This window comes from Hemibagrus wyckioides, linkage group LG06, assembly GCF_019097595.1.
Source record: "Hemibagrus wyckioides isolate EC202008001 linkage group LG06, SWU_Hwy_1.0, whole genome shotgun sequence".
NCBI classification, from domain to species: domain Eukaryota; kingdom Metazoa; phylum Chordata; class Actinopteri; order Siluriformes; family Bagridae; genus Hemibagrus; species Hemibagrus wyckioides.
The window spans coordinates 46,154,898-46,167,161 of NC_080715.1; the positions used below are offsets into that span (position 1 = coordinate 46,154,898).

The 12,264-nt window shown below is 39.3% G+C and overlaps 1 protein-coding gene across 1 annotated transcript; it reads left to right on the forward strand.

The window, feature by feature from the left end:
- The first annotated feature begins 3,623 nt into the window (after nucleotides 1–3,623).
- On the forward strand, nucleotides 3,624–12,115 carry LOC131353905 (cilia- and flagella-associated protein 57-like). Its single transcript, XM_058390988.1, has 23 exons — nucleotides 3,624–3,804; nucleotides 4,137–4,447; nucleotides 4,680–4,915; nucleotides 5,094–5,256; nucleotides 5,665–5,805; nucleotides 5,900–6,039; nucleotides 6,214–6,379; nucleotides 6,501–6,611; nucleotides 6,736–6,942; nucleotides 7,231–7,404; nucleotides 7,654–7,829; nucleotides 7,960–7,966; nucleotides 8,059–8,214; nucleotides 8,352–8,445; nucleotides 8,658–8,827; nucleotides 9,294–9,467; nucleotides 9,588–9,752; nucleotides 10,152–10,343; nucleotides 10,458–10,565; nucleotides 10,711–10,845; nucleotides 10,940–11,098; nucleotides 11,255–11,351; nucleotides 11,522–12,115. The coding sequence occupies exons 1-23, from the start codon at nucleotides 3,636–3,638 to the stop codon at nucleotides 11,821–11,823; spliced, it is 3,753 nt and encodes a 1,250-aa protein (XP_058246971.1). The 5' UTR covers nucleotides 3,624–3,635; the 3' UTR covers nucleotides 11,824–12,115.
- Nucleotides 12,116–12,264: the final 149 nt, after the last annotated feature.

Here is a 12,264-nt window from a genome sequence, read left to right on the forward strand (position 1 = left end):
GGTGGACAGTAATGTTAAGTTGTCTTTATTTGTCACATATACATTACTGCACAGTGAAATTCTTTCTTCACAAATCCTATCCTTGGAGGGTTTCATCACCTGACAGCCCCGTATGCTAAGGCAATGCAGTCTGAGCCGGAAACAGAAAAGATGAGTTCACCTTTCGAGTCTCCGGGTTCAAGTCATTCATTCATCACCTGACAGCCCCGTATGCTAAGGCAATGCAGTCTGAGCCGGACACAGAAAAGATTAGTTTACATAACAAGTCTTTGGATTCACGTTGTTCGTTCTTGTAATGTGACTGCTTCCCGTCTCAGTATCTTATGACAAATACAATATTACATTAGTATTATTGACTTTATAAGGTATTAAATTATAAAACTATAAGATATCATAAAATCATCAAAATATTTGTGCAATAAACATTTTCTGAAAAATAATAATTGTCAGTCTCCTTTATTATTGCTTAATATTTCTTGAGGATATGTGTGGTGTGTGAGGGTTTTTTAAAAAAAAAATAAAAAATCCACATTTTACTTGGAAATGCTAATTTGCCTGTTCTGTCTTTATCTGTAAACAAATACTACTTATTAAAATAAACTAAACCTGCAAACACAAAGTACCTATTGTTGTTTATTTTGCCACCAATTGTGCATTTGCTGGTATAATACTGATAACTCATAAACTCATAAATGACACAGGGGCATAACAGAAAAGCAAATAACACTATTAATGTGAATAATTAATATTAGTTTCATACATTAAGGTTATGTTTAGGTCAGATTCTATATTATTAAATAACTGCATATGGATTAAAAAAAACAACACTCAGATTTATGCATGAATTTATACATTTCTATTTTCTACACTGCAGGGTTAGCTGATGTTTATTCAGATAAATAATACAAAGAATAAATAAACAAACAGTAAGTTAATAAATAAAATAAAATAAAAAGTAAGTAGATAAGAAAGAAAGAAAGAAAGAAAGAAAGAAAGAAAGAAAGAAAGAAAGAAAGAAAGAAAGAAAGAAAGAAAGAAAGATTTTCCCTAATGAAGTTTAAAGCATTAACCAACTCTTTATTAAAACATTTAGTGTTATGGAAAAGAAGCATAATGACAGATATTCACACATTTATAGTCTGTAGGAAATAAAAAGCTATAATGCATCACGTAACAGTAAGAGTAAAAAAAACTGTAAGGATGTTTGAGAATGAACTCATTTCTGTATCCAATAAAGCGGTCATGCCACGGTACAAACCCGAAGACTCGAAAAATGAACTAATCTTTTCTGTTTACTGAGCTTATGCGATGTTGCGCACGCGCAGTCAACACAAAATGAACGAGTCACTCCCCGAGACGACTCGATGTTCTCGAGTCATGGGAAAGATTCGTTCAAAATGAACGAATCGTTCGTGAACGACACATCACTAGTTGGAATCAGGTACAGCTTCTGCTTGGTTGGAATGAAACCTGCCCCCACACCGGCCCTTTCTGGATAACATTGGACACCCCTGATTTAGAGTACAAAGTCACAGGGGTAGGTAAAGTCAATCCTGGAGAGCCGCTGTCCTGTAGATTTTAGCTTCAACCCTAAGACGAAGAAGAAAAAACAAAACAAAACATACCTGTCTATAGCCTTAGTATTCCTGAAGACCTTGATTAGCTTGTTCAGATGTGCTTGATTAAGGTTGGAGCTAAACTCTGTAGGACAGTGGCCTTCCAGGACCGACATTACCTATCTTGGTATAGCTCAATTTATACACAAATTATTTCTGTGCTGAATTAACATGCATGCAATGCAAAAAAAAAAAAAAAAATTAATGCTATACATGGTATTAGAATTTTTAATAATGTTCTTTTCAATTTTACATCACTGATTTGACAACAATTACTGTATCAGTGAGTAAAGTGTGTATACATTTATATATTTTTTTTTTCTTTAAAAAGTGATAAATAGCATGGATCATGAGATGATGGGGTAAAGGGGCTTTGCATAGGGCCCAAAAATTGGGCTAATGCTAGTAAAGTATCAGTTGTCCAACTGATATCAATACAGCCTGAATTATTCTAATCAACAGAAGCCATTGTTAGTCACATTGTTTCTGCACAAAATCACTGGAAATGTGGACAATAAACATGTTTGTTTAAGGAAAGTGGAGAAAATAGAGTCAACTTGAACTCACATGCATCACAGTATTGTGCGGTGTGCCCTTTAAGAGACTGATCACTCGTAACATACAGTACACTAAGTGACGATTAGGTAGGAGAATTTTGTAATGGTGTAATGCGAGCCACGATGGATGATAAGTTTGCTGTGCGCTTTTGTTATAATTTTGTCCTTTATTTTTATTATTTGTAACGCAAGAAAGAGTTGAACCCTCATGTATGAGAGGAGCGAGTTTGCCTGTGCACCTGCCATTAAACGTGTGGATTACAGACTCTTCGCCTTCGAGCTTTCATTTTTCCTGGAAGTAACGAGTTATCTGGGTCAGAGCGTTACACAGTGTTATTTAATCTTCTTTATAAATGACAAAATCACTTTTTTTTTTTACTTAATTGTTTGGATGAAATCAATTCGACACTCCCCGTCTACTCTAAACAATGTTTTGGTTCCGAACCGACTCTTTCGGCTCCCATGCAAATTGGTCACATTTGACAAGTGAAAATTATAATTGAATGGCAGACGGCATCACGTTACTTCATCTGTTTCAGTGATAGAGGCTGTGACAAAAGTTGTGCAAAAATGAGCACGTAGTGTGAGGCATTTTTATTTGAACAAAATTCATACGTAAGTTAAAATAAAAAGCTTAAAGAAATGGCGGCTGCTGATGACGTAACCTCTTTATTGCGTAAAAGAACTGAGCATATCCATAGCAACTCTGAACCGAAGAGTCTCATTGATGATCAAGAGCGCAAACAAGCGAGCTACCAAGATGGCTTCTTGCGATATTGAGGTAAGTTTTTCCAAACCGAACATCTTTTACATCGACGTTAATAATTAACTGATAATTAACGTGACCGCTTGCTAAGTCACAGAGCGCTAAGTTAGCAATACAGACCGCTATAAAACTCGCCGTTTTTTTCCGACGGGGCTAAATATTTAGTGTAATCCAAACCTAGCGGATTGTCTCATCTGATTAATCTCTTATGTCTGAGAAAACTGAATTGCTTTGTGTATTTTTTTAAACCGTGTTTATGTGAAGTTATGTGCTTTTCTGTCGCCGTAGCGCGCGCTCTGTCCCCTGCTGTGTTTAGACGGATTTCCTTACAGGACATTTCGGGGTTTTTTTTTTCATTACACAAGGAGTAATAAGTTTGTTTTCTGGGGTTTTATTTTAAATCTGTAAGGCTTTGTGTCATCTTTGTGAAATCAGTGTATGAAAATGAACCCCTTAGGAGCACAAATGAATCGTATTGTATGGAATCGGCTCATCGTTTGATTCCTCGATTCCCAACATTTCTGAATAAAGAATCGTCAACTACTTTTAGTTATAACCTTTTCATAAGCTATACACTGTGTTTCATAAGCTATTCACTGTTTACCTTCACAATGCCATGTGGAACCAGTGCAGTATCATTTTCAACTAATGAATGCCATGTTTTTCTCATTTCAGAGCAATTTCACAAAAAATAAAATGACTTCTAAAAGAAGCTTACAAGGCATTAAGCCTTGCCACGTTTTAGGTGTGAGCAAAGGCGTAAGAAACAACCTGCTGTTTCAGGATGAGGAAACTCTGATTTTTCCAGGTGGAAACCATTGTGTCAGTTACAACATCCCTCAGCAACACCAAGAGTTTCTTTACAGTAAGTCTGCTGAGAGCTTCACTTCCTGTTGTACCTTTTTAAAAACAACCTAAGCACTGACAGAAAAACTGGTACCACAAAGAGACATACCTCTTCCCTAAAGTACAGTGTAAATTTACCCTCAAACATACAGTTATGTACGTTTGGGGTCTAACTGTTGCATAGACTTTGTACAAAATCAAAAGGAAATGCATTTCAGTTAGGGAACAAATTACCATTTTACTGTAATGACTCTGTTAGGTCTTAAATCATCCTTATTTGTAGTTGAAGTAGTCTTTGAATCTGTTTTAATTAAAATCATTCAGTCCTCCTAATCAAATGTTACTCCACAGGTGCAGCGAAAAGCAAGAGCTTGCGGGCCCTGGCTTTTAGCCCTGATCGGCGCTACCTGGCCGTGTCGGAGTGTGGTAAATGGGCCTCCATTACCATCCTTGACCTGAAGGACAAGAAACACTCCAAGAAAAAAGTTCTGAAGGGCAGCGACTATGGCGTGCAGGAGTTTGTCTGCATGGCATTTTCGGCTGACTCGGAGTACCTGCTAGGCCAGGCTGGGGGACCCTCATGGACCCTCTACTGCTGGCAGTGGAAGAAAAAGGAGCTCATCGCGTCTGTGCAGATCAAGACACCAGGCGATATCATTCAGGTAGAAATTTTGAAGGTCTTGCAGTTGTGAGTGAAGACAAGTGAACTTTGTAATACCAAAGATGCTTTTCCATTAAAAACATGGATACAACTGGCAGAAAATAAAAATGAGACGTTTCATTGATCCAATTGCTGGTGCATACAGGAAAGGAAAAGGCTTAGATCATGGTCATGAATCTGCTATATCATCTGGTCAAACCTCAACACTGAGTGTTCTCTTTTCTCAATCCCAGGTCAGCTTTAACCCCCAGGATATGAAACAGGTTTGCGTCACCGGAAAGGGAGTTTTCAGGATCTATGAATTCAGGAGGGGCGCCCTGAAAATGGCGGACTCATATAAGGTGGAGAAGATGAACATCCTGTGCCACACGTGGATGTCTAGCGACTCCATTATTGCAGGAACTGAGGCAGGGCAACTGCTAATTTTGAAATCCAAACGCCTGCAAAGGATGGGGAAAGCATGTGAGAGGTAACAGCACAGAGGGAGAGAGAGATGCAAAGATCCTCTCCAACACCTTTTCCTTGTTCTGAAGATCTGTTTTTATCTTTGTAACGCTTGTATCATCCTACAGCTTATAATAAAATACGGTATCATTTTTATTGTATTTTTACCAAATCATGATGATCTACATTCTCTCCCTTGACAGACAAACGGATTCATCTTCATCTCCGACAGCTATACCACAGACAGCTATCACTGCCATCTTGCCCTACTCTGACGGCTTCATCTGTTCAGATGGGCTGGGAGTAGTTAGCCTGTATGAGAAGATCCCGGATAAAGACAACTACAGGAAGACAGTGACATTAAGAGTGAGTAATTGATATTTAACATTCTGCAGAAGCTTTTATGCTACACAACTCACAGGTGAGGTAAATGTGAAAGTTTATGGGTAAGGGTCTTGCTCAAGATCCCACCAGTGGCTCTCTGGCAATGCTGGGATTTGAAACAGCAGCCATCTTTAGGACTTGCCTAAACCTTAGCCATAATTCATTTTGTGTGATTCAAATGGTTATTTCAACTCAGCTCTAAAACGAGCAGAGAGGGGTATAGAGATGAACTTGTATAATCACAATATCTGATATACTAGTAGTGTTAAAGCATGTGGTGTATGCTCTAAAGTACAGTTCTACAGGATGTTATTCTGACACTCTGTACCCGTTGTGAGGCTGAGCACCAGTGGGTATAAGCACTAAGAGCTGTTTTCCTCTGTTCTGCAGATTCCTGTGGACCCATGCAGCAACAAGCCACTTCAGGCGATTACCTCGATGTGCATTAGTCCATCAGAGGAGGCGCTGGCCATTAGCACAGACCAAGGCCAGCTCTACCACATCAGCCTCAATTCAGAGGAGCTTATTAAGGTAACACAGCAACAAACAGTAATGTACAGTAATAAGGAAAGCCTTTCACTAAAAAATTTACTGACTTCTGCTTCTCCATTGCTTCCTTTTTCAGAATAAGAAGACCCAGTTCATGCACCTGTCTCAGTCTTTTCACTCGGGGAGCATCACAGGTCTGTCCGTATGTGCGACGAAACCCCTCATGGCCACCTGCTCCAATGACCGCACCATACACATCTGGAACTACCATAAAAAGTAGGAGAAAAAATCATGTTTGTTAGTAAAAATGTTTGGTACTCCTCAATACTCAATCAGTACTTGATACTCAATCAATCAGAATACTGATCGTCATCAGATGCGGCTATCAAAATATCCATAGGGCTTATTTACTGTGTGAAAGATTTCTGACTGTATGGACTTTTTCTGCAGGTCTCTGGTGCAGTTCAAGCAGTTTGAGGAAGAGCCGCTCAGCGTCTCGATTCACCCGAACGGCCTTTTCGTCCTGGTGGGCTTCTCCACAGAAGTCCACCTCATGAAAATTTATTATGACGACCTGCACACTGCCCAGACGTTCCCCATAAGCAACTGCACCGAGGTGGGTTCTAACTGACCTGACCTTAGTGTTATAATGTTTTTTTTATATTTGAAATCTGTGTGTTTTTCCAGAAACTGTGTGTAGAAGTAGTGAGTCAAATAAAGCATGTGTGTGTCTACAGTGTGTGTTCAACCACAATGGTAACAAGTTCGCCGCCATCATTGGAAAAATGATCCACGTTTATGACATCAGAACACAGAAAAAACTGGACCTGAGCGGTCATCATCAGCAAGTCAGTATAAATAGTGTTTCATAAACATTTTGATCACAGATTTAATATTTTTTTTAATCACTGAACCATAATGAAGACTGTTAATAAATATCAGTGACCTCAATTCCCTGTTCTGACCCTTCAGGTGCAGTCTTTGAAGTGGAGCGACGATGACCGTCGCTTGGTGTCATGTGGGATGGACGGCACTGTATTTGTGTGGGACGTTCTGACCGGCAATGCGGTGATTAGGAACGAGACAGCGTCTTGCTTCGCAGATGTGGCATTCTCGCCTAACACCGGGAGCGTCCTCGCCGTAGGCCGCAGCCATCTTCAGGAGATCAGTGATGAAGGGGCAAGTCCAAAAAAAACATATCATATGATTGTTTAGATAAAATTACAATCACAGCAGTTCAACTGCAAAACATAGAAACTCTGTGTAAACTCTATATCTAAAATAAAATTTTATTTTAGTTATATAGCACCTTTAACAGTGGACACTATCCCATAGCAGGATTTTTTATCACCATGCTCTTATCATGGTTTTCACACTGTGATCCTGAAGCCGTGTTTCTCCCTCTATATGTGTATGGACAGAATAATAAAATTCACTTGATTTGCTTGTGTTTTTGTTTGCATTTAGGTCCTATATGAAATGGCCTCAGATGGTGGGGAATACACGGCTGTCTCCATGACTCGTTCGGGCAGAACAGTCTTCATTGGCACCTCAGCTGGTACTGTCAGGGTCATCGATTACCCTTTTGATAAAGAGAAGACCTGGAAAGAATATCAGGCCCATTCTGGTCCCATCACCAAAGTACGTGTGTGTCTTAGGAATGATGATATGCCATGATAATGAAAACTGAAATAGTTTGATGTGTATACTGTCGATAATGATGATAGAAATTGTAGGAGACACTGACCAAATAAGCATCCTGATACCAGAAAATAACGGCCAAGGAAGAACACTGAGTGATTTATTCAGCTAATGATGGTTATATCTGTTCTTGGTGCTTGAATGAAATTTTCCATCCAATTCAATATTTTTTCTTCATTGTTTGTGTAGATGGTCGTCACACCTGGTGATCAGTACCTGCTGACTGCCTCTAAGGACGGCTGCCTTTTCGTCTGGTCGATTATTGACCAGAATGGACAGACCATTGAGAAGGTCAAAGAATTAGACTACACTGGCGTGGTCTTATGTGAAAAGGAATTCCTGGATAAACAGGTAAATATGACCAAGCCATAAGCTATATGATCCTTCCAAGTGAAGGAATGCTGTTTCACTTAGAGTAGTCCTTACTATAGAAACCACAATATATTAGAACAGGTGCCTTAACAGATACTTGTACGTTGCCTTTGTACCTTATAGTGATACAGTTTAACAGCAGGATTAAACATTTATCTTCCTAAAACTTTGACTTTATGTCCATTCATTCTTTTTCTGTGTTAAACTTTTGTCATCATCCAGGATGAGATGATAAATAAGCTCATGTTACATCTTGAGCGGCTGGAGGTGGAGCAGGAGATCGCAATGACCATGATGGAAATAGACTTCAGTGAGAAAATGCACACAGTTTTGCTGCCTTTCCAGGAGAAGATCACATCTCTGAAAGAGAAAATCCAGGTCAGACTGATTAAATCGATTTGGCTCTGATTTTATTGTATTGTATTCATTATTGTATATCAGATGAACAATGAGCACAAGGTTATGATCCATGTTAATGAATAATTCAGTAAACACGGTTATGTATCTCACGATAGAAACTGGGTGCTGTGAAGGACGCTGAAAAGATCTCTTACATGAAGGAGCTGACCAAGCTGAAGGAGAATTTTGTCAAGGAGATGAACGACCAAAGTAAATACACCCTCTATATGTCAACATTGTGCCTTTACAGAACGTTTGGGTTTTGAGAGTCACTTGGGAGCTTGGCTGCTTTAGAACAATTTAATATAAAAAATATTATAAAATCTGCTTGCCTCAGTGTTTATGAGCCTGGATTTTTGTTGAATTTTCTAGACTTCACCTTTAGTATCCCATTTAAAATGCATGTCCAATTTTGTTCCCAGAATTCTTTCTCGATGAGGGGCCCCGTGTGGAATTTGAGAGGTCCAAAGAGTTCAAGCAGAAAATGAAACTGATGAAGGAGAGTTTTGAGTACAAGCTGCAGAAAGCTGAGGAGAACCACCGCTGTATCCTGGAGGAGGACACACAGGCCTATGAAGTCAAGGTGCAGGAGGTGAGAGAGCCAAACTGCTCAAACTCTCACTGTTGGGACGTGTGCTCCTGTCTTCCTCATTTGTCCTTGAGCTGCCTCTGGTCCAAACTACAGGCTCATTATTTCTTATCTGTATCTAGTTAGCTTAGCCCTTGACTTATTTTGTGCTGCATGTGTCAGTGCTGAATTTTTGAGATCCAGCCCCTCTTGTTCCTTTCCCTAGTATTCTTACTTCTTTTCCTGGTATTAACCTTTTAATGCCCAATTTGACACATAATGCACTAGGTAGGGTGCTTACACTAAGCTGAGGTACAGTAACTATTAGTATAATAAACTCCTACTGTTCCATACCGATATACTAGTTGCATGCGTGGACCAGCTCGGTTTATAAAGTCCAATATGTGTGGAATTGCGATCCATTTCAGTCCAGCCTTATGATTAGTATGTTTCAAATTTTTACTATAATGTGTTTGTCTTCTCTATACAGCTAGAGGCAGAGTTGGAGCAGAAGATTAAGACCTTTAAGGAGGAACAGCAAAGGTTTCTGGAAGACGCTTTATATGAGGCCATGGAGCTCAGTAAAGACTATATAGAAGATATCCAGAAGGAGAGGGAGCTTAGGCAGATGATGGAGCAAGAAATACAACTCATGGGGGAAAAAGTAAACAATGAACCACAAAGTGGTATTTTTCTTGCCTTGCATAGAAATGTAAAAGATATGTTTTAAAATCTGTTAACACCACCACAGTTAACCATGATGTGATTCAACACACCCACACAGGAAGCATACTGGGCCACTAAAAGCTTGGAAAAAGATCAGCGCACCCAGATCTCTCATATGAAGGAGGAAATAATGAACATGAAGGACCAACTCTTTGAAGCAGGTCATAATTTCAGGTGTCTGACAAAGGAGAAGGAGAGGCAAAGCCAGATCTTCTCTGAAAAGGTGAAGTTCATGCTAACACTCCCAGTGGTGTTTTTTTTTTTTTGGCATTCTTTTTTTGCACTTTACTGCAACATAAACAGAGAATTATGCCACAAAACATACTGTATAGTACATGATTGTGTGTGGTATAAATTTAGAGCAAGATATCTATACAACTCAGTGTGCTGGGGTTTAATACTCCACTGTATAAGCTAGAACTTGCTGATATTCTCTATTCTGGGTAACTTGATAGTACATACAATATGCAGCTATTTGGTCACATCCATAACTGTTAGCATTTCATTGCTAAAGGTCTTTGATATAAAAAAAAAAAAAAAGTTGAATAAATCAGCCATTAATAAATGAAGATAGACTGACTTTGTGCAATAAATAAGAAGAGAGTCTGTTCTGTCCCTGCAGGTGAGCTCCGCTGAAGAGCTCAAGAAAATAATTAGAGACCTGGAGCTGCGCATAGAAGAGATCCAGGCAGAATTGATCAGGGTGGAACTGGAGGGTGAAGTAGCTGATGGTGAGATGCAGGGCAGCAGTCAAATGATTGAAATCAACCAACTTAAGAATAAATTAGAGGAGGATAAAGACATGTTCTCGAAGGTGAGGAGTTTAAAAGTATGACACTGTCAAATTCTATGCAACAAATGACTGACAACAAGAGAACAATGCAACAAACTATTACTACAAGCTAATCAGAGGAGGCTGTCATTTTAGATTGCTGCTGAAATGGCAGCGGACGACAAGAAGTACAAGAAGATCCTTTCTGACCTGAAGCGGAAGGTCAAAGCTAAGGCCAAACACGTAGAGATCCAGAGGCAGAGGGTTTGTTTCACCACAAAATCATTTTTGATTTATAATTCCTTAAGATGCAAGGATTTAACGTGTAGTTGTTGCTTGTATTGCTGGAGATAATAATCATTAGTTTTACCAGTGGTACCATAAGACTGTAATGTCTGTCTTCCCACAGCTCAAGAGTAACAATATCCTGCTGGAAAGGTGGAGGGGTGATGTCCGCAACTGCTTACCATTCATCCAAGAAGACCCAAAGACGCTGAAGGAGAAGTTCGTTGAGCTTCACAGGCGCTATTGCCATGAAGCAGATGTAAGATGCTCATATATATGCACTGACCCACACACACACACAGAATACACAGCCTAGTATGCTTATACCTGACTGAGTGTAATAACTGCAACAGGTTCACTACAATATCAACTGCAAGATCAGCCCAGCAGACGAGGCCTTAAGAGATCACCACAGACAGATGGACTTCATCAAAAGGACCCAGAAAACTCAGAAGGAAACGCACACTAGAAAGATGCAGGCTGAGAAAAATAGGATCAACAGGACAGAGACAGTAAGGAGGATTTCTTATCAACATTTTTAGCTGATTTAAGTGTAAAGTTCTTCAAAATGATTTGTCAGTGATTTGTCAGTAGAACAAGAGAAAGCTTAGACTTAGTAAAAATGTATAGATGTAGGTACACTTGGACATGTTTTTGCATGTGTGTAGGAGTATGACTTTCTGTCTGAGCGGCTTGATGATGAGAGGATGAAGTACAGGCGTTTAATGAATGCCTGCAGAGAGAAGAATATTCAGTGTGATTTCAGTAAGTAACACTACACTTTTTATCACTGTAGAAAGTAGCTTTGGAGGAAATTCCTGTGGACATTCAGCATGAGTTAGTTATATTAAAAATATATTAATTAATTTTTGAAATTATCTAAAGTGAGGTAAAGCTTTCTGGACATGTCTAAAATATATTCATCTGGTTTGAAGCACCCAAGCCACAGTACAGGCCTGTGATCCAGCCTCAGCCCCCAGCACACCCGAGGGTTCTCCTAGAGAAGAGACGAGGACAAACCTTTGCCCTAGAGAAGAGACAAGGACAAACCTTTGCCCAGAAGATAAAAGGACAAACCTTTGCCCTAGAGAAGAGACAAGGACAAACCTTTGCCCAGAAGATAAAAGGACAAACCTTTGCCCTGGAGAAGATACAAGGACAGCAGATGTTTGTAGCGCAGAAGCCGACAAGCAGCGTCAAATTACCACCCATTCACCCAAGAAAAAGAAACAGATGATCGTCTAGGAGGTGTCTAATGCTTGGATGTCATCTAGTACAGGGGCGTGTACAAGCTGAAGTCTGAAAATAAATAAAAATAAATAAATAATAAATTCAAGAAGCTTTGTCATTTCAACCACATATAGCTGATGCAGTACATAGTGAAATGAAACAACGTTTCTCCAGGACCTGGTGCTACATAAACATACAACAACAAGTTCAGCACAAAACAACACCACAGAGCTAGGACAGAAGATTGTCTTAGCCACGTAAAGTGCACAGTGTGCAGCTAGGTGCAAACAGAGCATAGACAAGACCAGTGCAAAATACAATAAATACAACACAAAAGAACACAGGACACTTGGCGCCGAAAAGAAAGAAAAGAACATGTGTAATGGAATGTAAGTGAAATAAAATAGATAAAGTGAAATGATGTAAAAATAAAAAAAAGTATTGTGCA